General features: G+C 32.9%; 1 protein-coding gene across 1 annotated transcript; it reads right to left on the reverse strand.

Moving 5' to 3' along the window:
- Positions 1-11,719: 11,719 nt before the first annotated feature.
- On the reverse strand, positions 11,720-19,943 carry LOC134696161 (E3 ubiquitin-protein ligase TRIM9-like). The gene is made up of 3 exons (XM_063557812.1): positions 19,131-19,943; positions 15,992-16,036; positions 11,720-12,211 (listed from the first exon to the last, which is right to left on the reverse strand). The coding sequence occupies exons 1-2, from the start codon at positions 19,910-19,912 to the stop codon at positions 15,994-15,996; spliced, it is 825 nt and encodes a 274-aa protein (XP_063413882.1). The 5' UTR covers positions 19,913-19,943; the 3' UTR covers positions 11,720-12,211; positions 15,992-15,993.
- Positions 19,944-20,270: the final 327 nt, after the last annotated feature.

Consider the following 20,270-nt stretch of genomic DNA (forward strand, 5'->3'; position numbering starts at 1 on the left):
AAATAACCAGTGCTCTCAGAGTTTCATTGAAAAAAATGACAAATAACAACCTCCATCATAAACAGAGATGTATTCAATTGCGTAGGTGGGTAGGCAGATTCTGATTCATTCATAATAACCCGAATACGGAGAAATAATGGAATACTTCAAAGTTCAGTGAAATTTGTTTATATTGGATGGTTTTCGTTTGTATTGATATAAGATACGTTGATACGTGTTCGAATCATGAACAGAACTCCCCCAACACCGGTTTTTTCCTGCATTGTTAAGGAATAGATAAGCAAATCCATTTCTACTTGTGACATCCTTATAGTGGTATGTAATAAACCTATATATAATACCAGAATAATAAATTTGTACGCCAGACGTTCGTTTCGTCTACAAACTACTCACCAGTGACGCTGGAATGAAAAAAAGGGCAAAAAAATGAAGTTCAACATAGCGAATAGTTATAAAAGGTACCAGGATTATAATTTAGTACGCCAGACGCTCGTTTCGTCTACATAAAATTCATCAGTGACGCTCAAAGAGCGTTGAAAACCAAAAAATGCGAAAGGTTGTTCCAAATACTTCTGATGTAATCGATTTAGAAAAATTTCGAAAATTCAAAATGAGAGATAAAAGATTGGCACTCTAATGTCTCTTTAATCTATGTCCTGTAATATCTGTACTTAGTGTTCAATTCATTCAAAATAATTGTTCAAAATTTTGAGGACACAGGATATCTTCCAAATAAATAGATTTTTCGTACATGTAAGGCTTTTTGTCTCAAATTTGTATGCATGGCTAGCAGATAGGCCTGAGCAATAATCATATTGGTCTGTATGAAATCCTACGATAATTATGATTCGTTACTTACCAATACATTTGCAACATGCATTACCACACTTGCACTTGAAAGCTAATTTTTCCACATAACCTCCTGATGATTGACATCTATCAGAATCGGAACAATATCCATCTCGTTTGGTACATGCCAAGTTCGGTTCGCCTGTAATATTATAACAAATTATTCATCAGATGAAAAAATCAAACCATGTTCTTCTTCGAAAATCTTCAATGTGTTACGTATTATATTGTTGTTGAATGAATCAGAAGAAAAAAATCCAGAAAGTTACTTCACGGAAAAATTTCAATTGAACAACATCCCCCCTTCTCTTGAAAGGCTTTATGATTATTTCACAAAGATAAAATAGATTATAAATGTGATATATGCGCATGCTAAACATTTGTTTTGAAGAACATTTTGATGCAGTAATGTGTTAGTATTTCGTCAAAAAAGGAAGATTTTTTTTTTTATCTCATTAAATTGATTGTTATTTGAAAAAAACAATTCTGAACAACACTTTCCTTCGGATAGAATTTCGAGTTTTGTTCAATTTACTTACTTATAATCTTTCAAAGCAGAAGCAAAACGACGAAAAAATAAGAAACAACTCACAAAATTACTTCACAAAAAAATAACAATTACTCAACATAAACACCAAATTCACATTGCTTAAATACTATCAATTATTTAACAGCCGTTGATGAATTTAACATGAAAGTCTTACAAATTGGAAGCTTGCGGTATACTTATTTCTGAAATTAAACACAATGTATTCCATATTTTATTAATACCAATGACATTTTAAACAGACACATGTCATGTCAGTGATATTCCCCCCCCCCCCCCCCAAGCCACTGCTTGAGGTAGACGTATGTAACAACCTATGCCTACATCGATATATATTCGTAAAATTCTGTGATCGTTGTTAAAAAGTCCTGAAAAAATAACACTTACCTTTATACTGATAAATCATTGTTATTGCCACAAGCAAAATGAGCAGAGTAGTTCTTCCCATGCTAGCTATCTTACAGGTTTTTCAGAGAATGCATGAAACGACGATGGTTATAGCTTAAATATCTATAGTCGGATCAATAAACCACTGCAGAAATTATGTTGCATTATGGGAGTGTCATTGCAGTTTTTGATAGGTTAATACATTATCAACAAAGGAATTACATGATGATGAAGGATGAGTTAAACGTCCTTGACAACCAAAGGAAAATGTACTCTTTATGAACCCATAAAAATAGAAATATAACGCTACTTTCTGCAGAGAAAATAATTTTTATTAACAACATATTTATGTTTACGATAATGAATCATTTCTTCAACCAGCAGAGGTATCAACAAATTGAGACATTTCATAACTGCTTATTTATATTAATTGCATATGTTCAAATGCATATTTGTATGTTACTATGTAAATCGAGGTGTGGCCCTAATTTGGCATGTTACTTCAATGAAATTCAGTAAAATACTAGAACAAATATGTTCTTTTTTCTTTATTACAGATACATTTCGGAATCAAAACCATTCACAGGAAATGTGAAAACGACATAACAACAGTGTTTACCAGGGCGTATAATTTTGTAAAAAAAATGTCTTCAAAATATAAAATATGTACCGCCTTTATATATTAAAACAAAATCAACGAATTTTTAACAAAGGACTTTGCTTTTGCTCCACCTTGATTATTATAGAAATCATCTGTTGATCCCTTATCATCACTTATTATATTCTACACATCCTTAATTGTTTGATTAAATCTATAAAATTATAGATTTAATATATCTATTGGACATATACTTTTACTTACTCATGCTGTCAGTTTAATACAAATACTTCCTCAAACTTGTTTTGATTACAGCTGTGCTGTTGATGAATTTTTATCCCAAAAAAATGCATTTTACTTTTAAACAAAACCTCCTTGTCTGATAATATGTCTAGCTATCTGATCAATAATTATTGATAATTTTATAACCAAAATGTCAAGAACAAATAACATTGACGGAACTAAATGAGTATTTTGACAATGTACGTCCCTTCAGTTATACTCGACATAAAAACAATAGAATATCAAAAACATTGAACAAGATATAAAAAGCTTATCAAAATAGGCCTAAACTCTATCCACATCGAATAAGGAATCTGTGTTTTAATGCATAAAGCTACTTAAGTTACGATTCTCCTTAGTAAACACTCAAGTTAAGGAAACTCAGCCTTTTAACTTCGTGGTATGCCTAAAAAATCTTAAACTAAGTATTTCCTTTGTAAAATCTTATAGTTGGTTTAAGTCGCGTCCACAAAACTTAAGTGGTGTGCATAAATCCCCTTTAACATAGAAAACGCCTAATATTATACTTCAGTATAAGGTACCTATAGAGCTACATGTACCTTATATTTTCCAAAATAGATGATATATCATTCATGCGTTTTTGCAGAAAATGGATAGATTGCATACCATTTAATTGATTAATAGTTATATCTGTAATATTTCGTTTGTTTATTGCTAAATATTAATGAAAATTAAATTAAAATCACATTGACTCAACAAAACCAAGAGATAACAGAGGCATGAGAGGGTGGTTATACAATTTCATTCTACCCGTATGTCTCAATACCGCTATTATGTATTCATACAATACTCACAGTTTTTTCACGCACGGATTTCATGCTATTTCATGCAAGAATAAGAAGGAAGCGATGAGGATCTTTCAGAATGCAAACTCATGTTTTCCGGGGGGACTAGGGACATTGGTTTAAATTTCATAGATATAGTTTTATTCTAAAGATATAGGGGAAATATTGATCATGTATTGTAAGAGTTGCAAAATATATGTATGGTTGTCTCTGGAAAAAAATACATGCCCCTCTATCAGACAACATCCAGGATCTACCTGTTTTATTTATAGTATCGATTTATTGTTAATTTCTTCTCGTCCTGAACATCAATTAAATACTTCCCACTGGACGTTGAGCAAACAGCAAAAAATGTAGTAAAAGTAGGGGGAATTTGCAAATATTATTTTCTTCCCATGCTCGTCCATCAAAACGACCGTTTCAATTGGCTACGTATTTTTTAATTGTTTTAATCACCAACATCAAATCAACCTAAGTTCTTGATAAGAGTATGTATTGTTCAATCCAGGTAAATAATTAAAACAAATTTATACACGGATGAGCACATGCAATGAGCTCACTTATAGCATACGGTAATAAGAGAAAGGTTCCGATTTAACTACTCCTTAAAAGACTTAAGTAATTTAATGCATACGACCCTAAGCATTTTACTCATCTAGGGGAATTCTTAATGAAATCTAAGTTTAAGGAACACTTAAGTTAATATGTTTTATGCATACGGGCCCAGACCTATGCATGAGGGAGACATAATTCTTAATTTATGAAAATTTACCACCAAAAAAACAGAGCAAATGCAGATCAAGAAGGTTTCATTAGTGGGAGCCAACTGTCTGCCTGAGAGGGGACCACTCATGTCATGCTTCAGAGATTCCCTTTTTTATCAACTAAAATTTCTTAGAAAAGAGGGAGCCTGGGCCCTCTGGGTTCGTATATTTAAGGTTCTATAACTGCATACGTTATTTATCCTCTGCAGAAAGTTAAATTTTCAAATTTAAAACGCGAAGTTAGCCGAGCGTTTTAAATACTATTATTTAAAATGTAGCTGTGGAGAGTGGATAAATATCGTATTGCACAAGATTTTGTTGAGGATTCTGTTTCTTTAATCTTTAAAATCGAATTACAGACAATCTTTATCGAAGTGATCTGCAATAAATGTGTTCTTTCTATGTTACGTCATCAGAAATGGTCGCCTTTTTTCGTTTCGTCACAATAAGAAATTCAGAGGAAAGCAAGACAATTTGAAATCATAATCGAATTTTGACCAAAAAAGAACTGAGATCAAACGAATCACATGTTAATTAATAAAAAGCCAATCAACAGGTCGGAAAAGGATCAATCGATAAAGAATTCGATAAAAACTATGAAAACAACTGTAATTATGACGTCAAATATAATAGTTTAAATAAGACTCAATGGAAAAAGCGCTCGTGGTATTTTTTTAACGAACAAATCCTTATCCACTGTAATTACATAATTGTATAAATCTTGTCATGAAAAAGAAGGCAATGAAACTTGACATACTATCGAAATCATCGAGATATCTAAAGTTTATTATACAGTTTCAAACAATATACAACTGTTTAAAGTTGTTTCACCTGATATACATTTGAATATACGTTCGATCTCTGCATTAAAATAATTTGATAATTGGTACTCATGGTTAAGACTCTTTTTGCTGGTAGCTGACAGATTAAATAAGACTAAAACTTACTTTTTGTTTTGTAAATTTTTATTGTAAGAATGATCAAAAATACATTCGCCATTTTTGTAATATTATAATTTACGTTAATTTAACTTGCACTAAAACACAACGCCTATATCAAAGTTGTCATATTGTAGTAGATTTTATTTTTGCTTTTACTGAATTTACTGTAGAACTATTACCAAACTAAATTGTTTATAGATAATAGTACTCTAATTTGCATGTTCAAATGATTCTTCGTATTAAATCACAAATCATGTTTGAAAAAATATGGTCTTCAAGTTCGCTCGAAAGTGAAAACGGTAGTGGGTGGGAACAAACCAAATACCCCATTATAGATAAGCTACAAAAAGTAAACTGTCAATAACAAATTATTTGAATAGTCAATGTACGATAAGGCCTGTTTTTATATAATTCGGCTTAACCAAAAAAAATGGATTTTTAGATATATGGTAAAATTACGACCTTAGCCATCAAAATGTCTAACCAAAAGCTATTTATAAGATAAATGGTACAGTAACGGCCTAAGACGTTAAAATGTCTAACTATCTGACTACTGTTTATCAAATACACCACACATACTTTTAACATCAAAATAAAGTGTTATCAAAAGATCATCAGAGAGGACAGACGAATCATAGTAAGAAGTGGTTAAAATTCATCGACGGTATATAAATCATAATTGTTCAATAGGTCGCATTTAATTACTTCAATAAATAGTTTCATATTATCAGCATTAACTGACACTATATAATTACCTTAATTTGTCTTTTGGGTTGCTGTCTTATCTACTTTTATTCGAAATCATGTTGATTATTTCTCACCATTGTTTACGTCTTTATAAAAACTATTTAGGTTCTCGGAATCCACTAAGTTTATCAAAATTCACTAATATAAATATTTTTTTATTCACTAATTCCATCACAAAAAATCCAAACAAACAAACAATTCTCCCACGTGGCTCAGTTTAATTTTCGTATCAATTTTGTAATTTTAAAATTGTTTTATATTGAAACAACAAGTCTTTTTAGATGGAAGTCGTCGAGATTGAATAATAATATATTTATTTATTAAAGTATCACATATTGATTGTCATCTTCATTTCTAAAATCTACACATAAATCAATCAATAAACGTCTAACTGATGAGACACAAACAGTAAAAACTTTGTACAATTTTATCAAAATAAATAACACTAAACATTGCTCATTAAATATGTAAAAAGTGTTCGTTTAATCTGCAAGCTTTTACGCTCGAATCAAAAAAGTTAAAAAAGCCAAATAAAATACGAAGTTGAAGAGCATTGAGAACCAAAATTCCTAAAAGTTTTGCCAAATACAGCTAAGGTAATCTATGCCTAAGGTAGAAAAGCCTTAGTATTTTAAAACATTCAAAAATTTGTTTTGTAAACAGTAAATTTATAAATATAACCATGTAAATGACAATTCATGTCAAAAAGTGCTGACTACTGGGCTTGTGACACACTCGGGGAAATAAATCGCCACCAGCAGTGGCATCGACCCAGTGGTTTTAAATAAACTCATCATAGATACCAGGACTAAATTTAGTATATACGCCCCGAAAGTGATCGACCAGTCTTTTATTTTCTATGTTTTGTTCTGTGTACTATTGTTATTTGAATTGTCTTTTCCAGTTTTTAGCCAAGGTGATGTCTGTTTATTTCGAAATATGAGTTTGAATGTCCATCTGGTAACTTCCGCTCCTCTTTGGAACATCTTTCAGGGTAATATCAAACAAATTTAATAGACATTTCAAAGACTTTTTTTCTACGATAAATTTGGTGTTTTCAATAAATGCATTAGTTTGATCTTCATGCTTAAATTAAAGCAGCTAAGACATATTATTTGTCTCCTATCTCCTTTCGTTTTTGTCTTCTTAAACATTCTGTGATATTTGTCTCTCAATCTATAAAACAAAACACAGCAGTATTCAAGAAATCGACACGAGGCAATTAGACAAATAAAAAAGACTTTTTGAAGCCGATAACCACATTAAACAATCGAGACAAAACGGCACCTCAATATTACAACATATTTTCCTGGGTTTTTTTAAAGCCTTAAGACATTCTTTGTCGTCGCTCTTAAAATAAATTCGATTCGAGATTAAACTCAATATATCATACAAGTGGAAGGTTAACCGCTATAAAACCAGGTTCAATCCACCAGTTTCTACATTTGAAAACGTGTATACCAAGTCAGGAATATGACAGTTGTTGTCCATTCGTTTGATATGTTTTGTCATTTGATTTTGCCATTTGAAAAGGTACTTTCCGATTGAATTTTCCTCGGAGTTCAGTATTTTTGTGATTTTACTTTTTTCATTTGTAGCTTTACAATTTGAATGTTAGTAATACGTTAATCTATTTACAGGCATTGTGTTTCTTTTAGACAATAATAGATCAAACGATCATCATCTTCAAACACAAGATGTGCACTTTAGATCTGCGGTGCGAAAAACTTAACAGGTATTCATGTCTCTTTAGAACTTAAAGACTAACCGAGCATCATCTTCAAACACAAGCTGTGCGCTTTAGATCTTCATTGCAAAATAATATGCATACATTAATATGAATTTTTCTTTTGCTTGAAACATGAATGTGTACTTCAAACAGAATCAACTGCGTTGGAGATTAATTTATTTGAAATTTTTTTCTGTTATCTTTTTAGACATAGTCAAAAACAAATGCATAGTATAAAAAGGTACCGTAGTGTCTCGTTCCCGAAATTTGCAAAGTATCGAAATGTCTTGGTATCCCCAATGTTTTCTTGAATGAGTGATCATCAAATAAAACTTAAAAATCGATAGCATTTATAGTTCTTATAAGCATTATTGCGATTGTTGCATGTGGAACAAATTGTGGTGTTGTATCAATGGCCAGAAATTAGCCTCATCTTGTTTAAAAGGGGTTCGTATTTCTTTAGTTTGTACTGCGGCTTTTATTTTTCAATGTTTATCAGTAACATCCTTATTTTGCAACATTATCCCACGAAACATGTTTAAATTTCATCGATTCTCATTCGGACGAGAGCAGAGATAGATAATTTATATAAGCAAATCTTACTTTTTTAAGATGAGAGTTATGTATGCAGTTCAAATCTTTAGTTATCTATGTTTAGTTTCCTGTACTAGTATGTGTCTGCTTGTCTTTAGCTAGAGCGTTGACATTTTATTTTCAATCTATGAATTGACTGTACCTCTGGTATCATTCATCCCTCTTTCAAGCATATTCACTTGATATATCTTATCAAAAACTTTGTAAAATTACAAAAAAAACTGTACTCCGAGGAAAATATAAAAGGAAAGTACCTCTCACTTGTGCGACAGTAGTCGGGTCAAATTCCATTACATTGACAACGGTGCGTAAACACAACAAACAAACACAACTCTTTGAATGACGTATGGGGTGCAAGATCTGCTAATCCTTTCAAGAGTCTCTTGTATTATCCCATGTATTATTGAGGTTCGTATTGGTATTATTTAATTTCAATGAAGCATTGTGTAGACTATAATCGATTAACATACTAATTCTTATAGATTATCGTTGATCATCTGAACGCTAAAGCCGGTACCGCGAAATTGATAAAAGATATATACCAAAGATAATCTATTTAACGCTATTTAACCTGTGACTTAGTTGTTAATTTCTTTAGCAACGGCAGGTGTTCCCTTAGTTTCTAATAATCATTATAAAAACATCCAAGTAATCTAATAATCAAAAACCACAAGAGGAGACTCGTGCATAGTTCATGTCAACAGAATTTGATGGGCCTTTTCAACGTTTGACCATACAGCATTATTCGTAAAATGAAATACGAACAGTTTTCAAATCTGACTTTGAAGGACTGCAATTTAACCTGTGGGAAACCCATATTTTTTTGGCAGAATAGTTCATAGTTGAAATGAAGGGAAACATTTGCAATCTTATTAAATCGTTTAACCACACTTATTGTTATGGAAATAAGAAGATGTTTTGTGAGTGCCAATGAGACAACTCTCTATTCAGGTCACAAATTGTAAAAGTTAACCATTCTATAGGTCGAAGTACGACTATCAACACGGAGCCTTGGCTCACACTGAACACCAAGCTATGGAGGGCCAGAAAATGACAACTAGAATGGTGAAACCATTCAAACAGGAAAAACAACAAGTCTAATCTATATAAAAACGTGAAATCAGAAACAATTATGAACCACATAAACAAACAAAAAGAGTGCAAACGCTGATATGTCTCGCCTTCTTTACTACTCCTTTTTATAGTCCTTTACATAAAGCTTTATTACAGCTGTCACATACACTTAACATTAACAAAGAAAACTAAAAATTGACCAACGAATCATGAAAATGAAGTCAAGGTCAGATGAAGCATGCCAGGCAGACATGTACAGCTTACAATTCTTTCATACAACAAATATAGCTGACCTATAGATCATAAAATACTTTTATACACCGAATACAGTTGACCTTTTGCATACAGCAAAAGAAAAACACACCAAAACACCAGAACACAAAAACTTAACTTTGACCATGAAAATGAGGGCAATGTCAGATGACAACTTTCAGTTAGACATGTACACCTTAAAATTATTCCATGAACAAAATATATTCACTTAACCATGAAAATTAGGTCAAGGTCAGATGACACCTGCAAGTATGACATGTACACCTTACAAGTCCTTCGATACACCGAATATACTAGACCTAATGCGTACAGTATTTGAGATATATATAAATATATATATATATAAACGAGTCTAAATGGAAAACTACGTTCATACCTATGATTGCGTTGGATAAAAACCGCAATTTGTATACGTGTGCATGTCGAACAAATTTCGTTGTAGAAGGGTCTAAAAACAGCACAAACAACATTTTCCAAAAGACCAACAAAGTGAACAAGTATATTTAAACAACACGCATTTGACTAACAGGTCGAACAACTGATGTTCTTTAACCCTGTTGACTGCCATTGGCGACTGCCAAATAAAATTGATCACAAGATGTAACAAACTGGATCTTAATATAAATTTAATACGTCACAGAAAAAAAACTTTGTTAACCTGTGGCCACGATGTTGCACCACAAACATTCGGTGTCAATATTTCTTTAGTACACCAGATCTAGATTTCGACAATATATGTCTCTTCAGTGATTTATATATGGACTTTACCACCAAAACTTAACCTTGTTCACTGATCCATGAAATGCGGTTAAGGTCAAGTGAAAACTGTCTGACGGGCGTGATGACCTTGTAAGATACACATATACCAAATTTAGTTATCCTATTACTTATAATAAGAGATAGTTTTACATTACAAAAAAAAACCTTTTTTCCAAGTAGTCAATGAACCATGAAAATAAGGTCAAGGACAAAGTATGAAGCAACCAGATCTTCCATGCTGAACAATTGGTGTGAGCTCGAATAAAATCGATATAAACTATATCGGCTGACGCTACCTAATAGAAACAGAACTGCTAGAATACTATTTAAAAATTAAGATTTTAGGCTTTTACTTCTTTTTTTTTTTAAATGAAAAACGGATGTTTTAATTAATATGTTTGTTTTACGTAAACATGTGTTCTTCTTGCTACAGGAAGTAAAATATTCAAATATTAATTTTATTAAAGGATAATGCTGCATTTAATTAACAGTCATTTCAAATGGGTGTAAAGGCAAGGAACTGTACTTTAAAGGGGTGCAGCATCAATGGATTGAAGCAATCCTTCAAACGTGATCAAACTTAGGTAAATCATTTTGTATTTAACATTGCAAAAAATGCGCGAGGTTTGGCTTGCCACTAAACCGGGTTAAAGCAACCATTTTATCTTTAAAATGTACCAAGGCAGTAATTTGGCAGTTGTTATCTTATAGTTCGTTCTATGTATATTGCATTGTCGTTTGTTTTTGTTGTATTTAGTGCTTCTGTTGTTTCGTTGATTTCCTCTTATAGTCCATGCATTTCCTCGGTTTAAGGTTTTAGAAACCCAAATTTGTTTTCTCCCAATCGATTTCTGACTTTTGAACAGCGGTATACTACTGATTCCTTTATTTATACCTAACCATGTTAACAGGACTTAGAAAATCTTTCACTTCACGTAACACTTGTTCTTAACTTAGCTTAACTGAGATACATTTCTTAGTATACTTTGTATCAAATAAAAAACAACAAAAATGTTCAGTTAGCCACTTTATTTGTGGGTACAATATGGAATGCAATTCTGAAAAACTTAATACTGTAATTACTATTTTTGTTCAATTGTTTGAAAAAGTTATAAATATGATGCATCGTCAAATAAAGATCAACGTATGTTTAAGGTGGTAGTCCTAGGTTAAGGGAAACAACTCTTAAAATCATCAGTACGTTTGTGTCAGCCATTTTCATAAATACGTTATAAGCTTCTAGGATACATAGATTATTTTCAATCTGTTTCAGGTAAATGCTTAAAATACATTAATAAAACTTGACTATTACAAACGCATCACTGAATTAAAGAGTTATCTCCCTGGACCAAGGTGTACCCCCTTAAATGCAGTTCAGATCGCAACCATGAAACACAATACCAATCTAAACATAATGAATAATAATTTTCTCAAACATTTCAAATACAATTACAATTCGCCTTTTCAGAATGTAAAAGACTATGGGTAATCTCATTGTTCGTACACCAAAATGAAAATAACGTTATTTAATTGAATTTCTATTGTTGATCACGTTTTAAGCCAATCATAACGTTTTCATGTACGCTTTTGAAAATATTACCTAGAATGCATTAGATTCTGAAAAGGCGAATTGTTTTATCCTCTCAGCTAGATATTCTATGAATATTATATATCACTGTAGCCTTCTTAGCAATAATTACCACAAATAAGCAAACAAATACAAAGAGAAAAAACATATTAAATGAAAGTCAGTCACATTTTTCATCCACATATACTTCTTTGAATTTTTTTTTCAGATACCTTTGTTTGTGAACTGTCGCCACGTGTCATTATGTATCATCTTTACTTGAATTCCGATGATCTATAATATAAAGAATTGATGATGACAGTAAATTAATAATGATTATCTACAGAACAAGCAAATGTCAGTGGCGGATCCAGAACTTTTCACAAGGGGGGCCCGCTGACTGACCTAAGGGGGGGGCCTCTCCAGTCATGCTTCAGTGCTTCCCTAAAATCAACCAAATTTTGCCCACGAAAGGGGGCCCCGGCCCCTCCTGGATCCGCCTATGAATGTAACTGTGGATCATCCAAATGAACAGTTGCTTATCGCAGATTTAAGAAATTCTGAATACACTGAATAAACTCAATTAATTATCAAATTAGGGGTAGGAGAGGTGGTCTGTATGCGTACCTTAGTCATGCCATAATAATCAGCTCGTTGATTGTGGCCATTATTAGGCAGAAGCAGAATAACTCATCATAGATATTTTTGAGTTTTAGATACATTTTGCTGTGTATATAACTGGTGACAATTTCGATTTTTATATTTTGTTCGTATGTTGCATGATCGATAGCCTAAAACTTTACATTTCTTCGTCAGCACCTCATAGTGAACATTCATGCTAAGTTTGTTTTAATTATATTCAATGGTTTTCTAAAAGAAGACATCTGTATGTATTGTCCTATTTTAAACAAAGTCCTCCACTGGCGGCCATCTTGGCCATCCTATGTAAAACGAAGTCCCCCGCCGGCGGCTATATTGGAAGATTGATCGACTAAACAGTTACAACACTTAGTTAGCATCTCAAAAGGAACATTCATGCCATATTTGTTTTCATTCAATTCAGTTGATCTCTAAAAGAAATCATTTGTATGTATTGTCCATAGCGTCCTTGGTTAAAATAAGTAACCTATGGGGCCATATTTGATGATGGATTGGATTGAAGAAAAAAACACATATGCATGGTCAGCACCTCATTAGGAAAAATATCGCCTTGTTTTGTTTGATTCCATTCGGTGGTTCTTAAAACTAGAGGCTCTAAAGAGCCTGTGTCGCTCACCTTGGTTTATGTGAACATTAAGCAAAGGACACATATGGATTCATAACAAAATTGTGTTTTGGTGATGGTGATGTGTTTGTAGATCTTACTTTACTAAACATTCTTGCTGCTTACAATTATCTCTATCTATAACGAACTTGGCCCAGTAGTTTCAGTGGAAAATGATAGTGAAAATTTACAAATTTTATGAAAATTGTTAAAAATTGACTATAAACATGATAAAGGGCAATAACTCCTTATGGGGGCCAATTTATCATTTTGGTCATGGTTGACTTTTTTAGGTCTTACTTTGCTGTACATTATTGCTGTTTACAGTTTATCTTAGTCTATAATAATATTCAAGATAATAACAAAAAACGGCAAATTTTCCTTAAAATTACAAATTAAGTGGCAGCAACCTAACAACCTGTTATCCGATTCATCTGAAAATTCCAGGGCAGATCTTGACCTGATAAACAATTTTACCTCCTCTAAGATTTGCTCTTAATGCTCGTGTTTTTGAGTTATAAGCCAAAAACTGCATTTTTACCCCTATGTTCTATTTTTAACCATGACAGCCATCTTGGTTGGTTGGCCGACTCACCGGACACATGTTTTAAACAAGATACCCCAATGATGATTGTGGCCAAGTTTGGTTTAATTTGGCCAAGTAGTGTCATAGGAGAAGATTTTTCTAAAAGATTACTACGATTTACAAAAAAATGGTTAAAAATTGACTATAAAGGGCAATAACTCCTAAAGGGGTCAACTGACCATTTTGGTCTTGTTGACTTATTTGTAAATCTTACTTTGATGAACATTATTGCTGTTTACAGTTTATCTCTATCTATAATATAATTCAGGATAATAACAACAAAAAACTAGAGGCTCTCAAGAGCCTGTGTCGCTCACCTTGGTCTATGTGCATATTAAACAATGGACACAGATAAATTATAACAAAATTTTGTTTGATGATGGTGATGTGTTTGTAGATCTTACTTTACTGAAAATTCTTGTTGCTACAATTATCTCTATATATAATGAACTTGGCCCAGTAATTATAGTGGAAAATATTTTCAAAAAATCCACAAAAATTTATGAAAAATGTTGAAAATTGACTATGAAGGGCAGTAACTCCTAAAGGGGTCAACTGACCATATCGGTCGTGTTGACTTATTTGTAAATCTTACTTTGCTGAACATTATTGCTGTTTACTGTTTATCTATCTATAATATTATTCAAGATAATAACCAAAAACAGCAAAATTTCTTTAAAATTACCAATTCAGGGGCAGCAACCCAACAACGGTTGGTTTCAATTCATCTGAAATTTTCAGGGCAGATAGATCTTGACCTGATAAACAATTTTACCCTTTTCAGATTTGCTCTTGATGCTTTGGTTTTTGAGTTATAAGCCAAAAACTGCATTTTACCCCTATGTTCTATTTTTAGCGGTGGCGGCCATCTTGAATAATTGACCAAGTCACCGGACACAATTTTTAAACAAGATACCCCAATGATGATTGTGGCCAAGTTTGGTTAAATTTAGCAATCTAGTTTCAGAGGAGAAGATTTTTGTAAAAGATTACTAAGATTTACGAAAAATGGTTAAAAATTGACTATAAAGGGCAATAACTCCTAAAGGGGTCAACTGACCATATTGGTTGTGTTGACTTATTTGTAAATCTTACTTTGCTGAACATTATTGCTGTTTACTGTTTATCTCTATCTATGATATTATTCAAGATAATAACCAAAAACAGCAAAATTTCCTTAAAATTACCAATTCAGGGGCAGCAACCTAACAACGGGTTGTTCGATTCATCTGAAATTTTCAGAGCAGATAGATCTTGACCTGATAAACAATTTATCCCCAGTCAGATTTGCTCTTAATGCTTTGGTTTTTGAGTTATTAGCCAAAAACTGCATTTTACCCCTATGTTCTATTTTTAGCCATGGCGGCCATTTTGGTTAGTTGACCGGGTCACCGGACACAATTTTTAAACTAGATACCCCAATGATGATTGTTGCCAAGTTTGGTTCAATTTGGCCCAGTAGTTTCAGAGGAGAAGATTTTTGTTCAAGTTAACGACGACGGACGACGGACGACAAGTGATGAGAAAAGCTCACTTGACCCTTTGGGCCAGGTGAGCTAAAAAGACATTTGTATGTACCCAACTAGCGACCAATTTTAATGATAAATCGGTTACATAGTAACAACACTTGGTTAGCAACTTATAAGGAACATAATGCATGCCATGTTTGGTTTCATTTCATTCAGTGGTTTCTTTTGTAGAAGACATTTTTAAGTTTAAAATATAAAAGTTAACGACGACGACGACGACGGACGGCGATAATGTTTTATGCTGCAAAATACCCTTTAAAATAAAGTTATAATAAGCATAGCTGTTCGTGTGAGCCAATATTCCTTGTTGAAGGCCGTACCTTGACCTATAATGGTTTACTTTTATAAATTGTTATTTGGATGTAGAGTTGTCTCATTGGCACTCATACCACATCTTCCTGTATCTATAATACCTATTACATACTTTAAAATCAGTGAAATACGACATATCTTACCTACGACAGAATTGAATTAAAAAAAAAGAAAGGGATCATTAAATACTGAACCAATAAGTCTATTTATCTATCTTGTTTTTGATATATAAAAAAAAGAAGATGTGGTATGATTGCCAATTAGACAACTCTCGAAAAGAGATCAACTACACAGAAATTAGAACCGTACGGTCTTCAACGATGATCCTGATATAAATTTTAGATCCAAGTAGACCGTAGTTGTTTGCATTATTTGATACATACTGTTAATTTCTATCCCCGCCACCGTCAGAGGGTTTTGTCTCTTCTCTGAAGAAAATACATAAGCATAGTGTTAATGATACAAACAAAAGGCTCCCAATAAGCTATCGAAAGCCTTTTATCGCTTACCTTTTAAAAATATGCTATCATGCTAACGGTATAAGAAAAACAGTTCAACACACAAAAACTTAACTATAACCACTCAACCATGAAATGAGGTCAAGGTCAGATGACATCTGCCAGTTGGACATGTACACATTACAGTCCTTCCATACACCGATTATACTAGACCTATTGCTTAAAGTATCTGAGATCTGGACCAAAACTTAACCTTGTTCACTGATCCATGAAATGAGGTCAAGGTCTAGTGAAAATGACATTGGACATGTGACTGACGGAAACTTCGTAACATGAGGAATGCATATATACAAAGTATGAAGCATCTAGGTCTTCAACTTTCTTAAATATAAAGCTTTTAAGAAGTGAGCTTACGCCGCCGCCGTGGTTGCCGGATCACTATCCCTATGTCGAGCTTTCTGCAATAAAAGTTGCAGGCTCGACAAAAACTAAACATTGCGCAATGAACTATAGAATTTAGGTCAAGGTCAGATGAACCATGCCAGGCAGACATGCATAGTTACATATGTTCCATACAAACACATTTAGTTTACCTATTGCTTATAGTTTAAGAAAGACAAACCATTTAACACAAGAACTTAACACGGAGCAATGAACTGTGAAAATGAAGTCAAGGTTAAATAAAACCGGCTAGACTGACATGTATATGATAAAATAAAAAGGGACTGCTATCATTATAAGTTATTAAAACGGACTGAAAACCCTTGACTGGCTTTGAGGACTACTTCAAGCCGTGAAATGTTCGAATTCCGCTGTTAAATTATATTTCATCAACGAAGATTTTGTGATTTGTGGAACGTTTGAATCTTAAACCGTTTTTTGTTTGCTTTTAGATATATCAAAATTACCTACTGGAAAAGAGTGGCTGCTATCTTGATTTGTTGTTAAAAGTGGCTGCCAGTTTCAGTCTGGTAGATATCTTCAGGCTTAATATTTCCGCCTTGTCAGGTTTTTCTCTGTTTTAATAGTTTTTAATATAAAAAACAAAACTTGCATTTAACCCCTTAATTTTCATTCTAAACAGACAGGAATAAAAGGTGGTGTGGAGTATAAGCCAATGAGACAGCAACCCAACGACAACAGTAATGTCATATATTAGTTGGCAGGCGATGTCTGTGTACACAATTTAAACACATATATTCTGCATTACTCCTGCAATGAACGTGGCTTAGTGTGGTATCATTTGTCCCGGTAGATTTAGAAGAACATGCTTTTGTAAAAATGTAATTGATATCTACAAAGTGGACAGTCAAAACAAACAATAAATGAACGTTGTTTAAGGTTCCATTTAAGTCAAAATATAGGACACTTCATAAACATACTTTACATATACACACAGTGTAAATTGTAAATAAACTTGAAATTGTTATGTTGTGGCCAAACCGGTTCTTGGGGTGAACACTAAATTTTCAAAAAAATCTGCAGGCCTGCAAGACGACTTAATTTGCTTAAAATTGGTATGGATGAATACTGTAACATGTAATGCAGGGCAAGCTAATGCTGATTTGTCACATACATATGTTTTAATGGCATATTTGTCCAATTTCTGTATTGTACCTTCCATATTCGTTCACTTAGATACATGAAATTAACTGAAACTCGAAAATCAATACATTTTATAAAAAATCAACAATGGCTTGCCCTGCATTACATGTAATAGTATTCGTCCATAACAATTTCACCGTGTATAACGCCACATGCGGGGTGTCTGCTATGTTTGACAATGGGTGGCAATTTTGAAGCGACAAAAAAGTAACAAGGTAAGTTCAAGCATTAAAATTTCTTATTTTAAGAACTCCCAGTACCATAAAATATATTGCACGGAAGAAACCGCAACGTTATCTATTTCCTGAAAGCAGAAGCAGTCGTTTTCAGTGCTCAGTTTTCTCAAACACCTCATCCTAGTTTTCCGTGTTGCAGATTACATGCAAATATATCTTTTTTTATGACAAGCCTCTACCCCTTGACATGCAAAATCTGACACCCCGAGCGACACTTTATATTTTGATGAATAATAGTTTTAAAACCAATTAATTTTTACTAAGAAACTGGTATTTGGTATTAGTCCATGAGAGGAATACAATTCTATATAAATAATACGGAGGGTAGTTGTGTGAAGTAGTTTTTTATACCGAAATTTGCATATAAAGCCTCAAAATCTGCAACACGGAAAACTAGGGCGAGGTGTTTGAGAAAACTGAATACTCTAAAAGACTGCTTCTGCTTTTAGGAAATAGATTACATTGCGGTTTCTTCCGTGCAATACATTTTATGGTACTGGGAGTTCTTAAAATAAGAAATTTTGATGCTTGAACTTACCTTGTTACTTTTTTGTCGCTTCAAAATTGCCACCCCATGTCAAACATAGCCGACACCCCGCATGTGGCGTTCTACACGGTGAATTTTAAGCAAATTAAGTCGTCTTGCAGGCCTGCTGATTTTTTTGAAAATTTAGTGTTCACCCCAAGAACCGGTTTGGCCACAACATAACAATTTCAAGTTTATTTACAATTTAAACAGTGTGTATATGTAAAGTATGTTTTAATGAACATTATGTTTTCATAGTTTATGACTTTATTCATTATAGGTTGAAAAATACAGGCAAAGTTTAGATGTTTATGAAGTGTCCTATATTTTGACTTTAGTGGAACCTTAACGTAAAGGGAGGACAACATCTGCATAGATTTTTGCCAAACGTTAGCAGTTCTAAAATTTCAAAATACATAAAAATAATAGGGACAGCATGTGACGAAAAAGCTCAAACTTTATAGCGAAACTATGGATTATTAAACATGTTAAAATATGGACCTCTATCTACTCTACGAAACATTATTTTGTTTGTCTTCAGTTTATTTTATAAAAAAACAAACTTGTTTACAGCAGCAAGTATATTATGATATAAATGCAGCACGTCCTGGGGAAAAAGTTTTAAAACTTAAGTTTTCAATTTTTCTCCATACAAATAAGTCCAATTTGTTTAAAACTTTAAAAAAAATCAGTTTACCTGTATGACAACTCCCCAAGCAAGTTCTCAATAGCGGTCTCCGATATATTCTTTTGGGTGTATTTGACCTTCGGTATATCTGGAACCTTGTTTGTCCCTATTTTGTCTACTTCATTTTGCAGATTTTTTAGCTTTGGAAGCAGTTCAACCTCGGACATGTTAGCTGTTTCTCTAATTGCTCTCTGGATTGTGTTGACTTTAGTTAAAGCAACTTTTAATTCAGTGTTGGATGCTGACAAGTTTTGAAGATTCCTTTCTTCTTGTGCCTTCAATGTTTTTATCAGTTCTTCTGCTTTTCGATCAATCAAAAGTTTCTTGTTGTTGACATCCTCTGTAATTGACTGGATAACAATTTTAACGTCTGACCGATATCCCCTGGTTCCCTGTTCAAGCTGCTGTATGTCGTTTCCTATAGTTTGAACCTTTGAGTAAATGCATTTAATGAGTTGTTCCTTGAGTTGCAGAGCCGATTCCTTTATTTCTGACATGTTATGTCTATTGTGCTTTTTAACAGCACATACTTGACATACAGCCGTGTTGCAATCTAAACAGTGATATATGAAAGGTTCGTCATGTTCTGAACAGAACGATTTATCCTCCAGAATAAGATTTGATGCACCGATGAATGAATGGGTTTTACTTATCTTTGTGCGCAAATGGGAAGTTTTACAACCATCACAAAATAATTGATCACATTGTTGACAGAAGTGTCTACCAGGACCACTGACACATATTTCACACGATTTTGACGCAGCCTGTGCCATCTTACTGTCCTTTATCATAAACACGAGAACGTAAATATAGGGGAAAGAAAGCAATCTTATTGTGCCAGTTATAGGATATAGATCTCATTCGAACCTCTTTGAGTTTGTCCATAGCTTTAAATGATTAACTACAATAGGTGAAATTAAAATTAGATTTGTTTCAATAAATTATTCCTTTTTTATTCTTGTATTTTTAAAAAGAGTTTGTAGTGGCAGATGATCTTCCTTAAACGCATAAAATTTTATTTTTTTTAAATGTGTCAATAGCAGTCGGTCGGTGTGTTTGAACTGTTGTTTTGGATTTTTTAAATTTATTATTTACGTCTTTCTGTGATATTTTTTCAGTTTTTCGTCTCCATCTTAAGATTAATTGGTC

This window comes from Mytilus trossulus, chromosome 14 (assembly GCF_036588685.1).
Source record: "Mytilus trossulus isolate FHL-02 chromosome 14, PNRI_Mtr1.1.1.hap1, whole genome shotgun sequence".
NCBI classification, from domain to species: Eukaryota; Metazoa; Mollusca; class Bivalvia; order Mytilida; family Mytilidae; genus Mytilus; species Mytilus trossulus.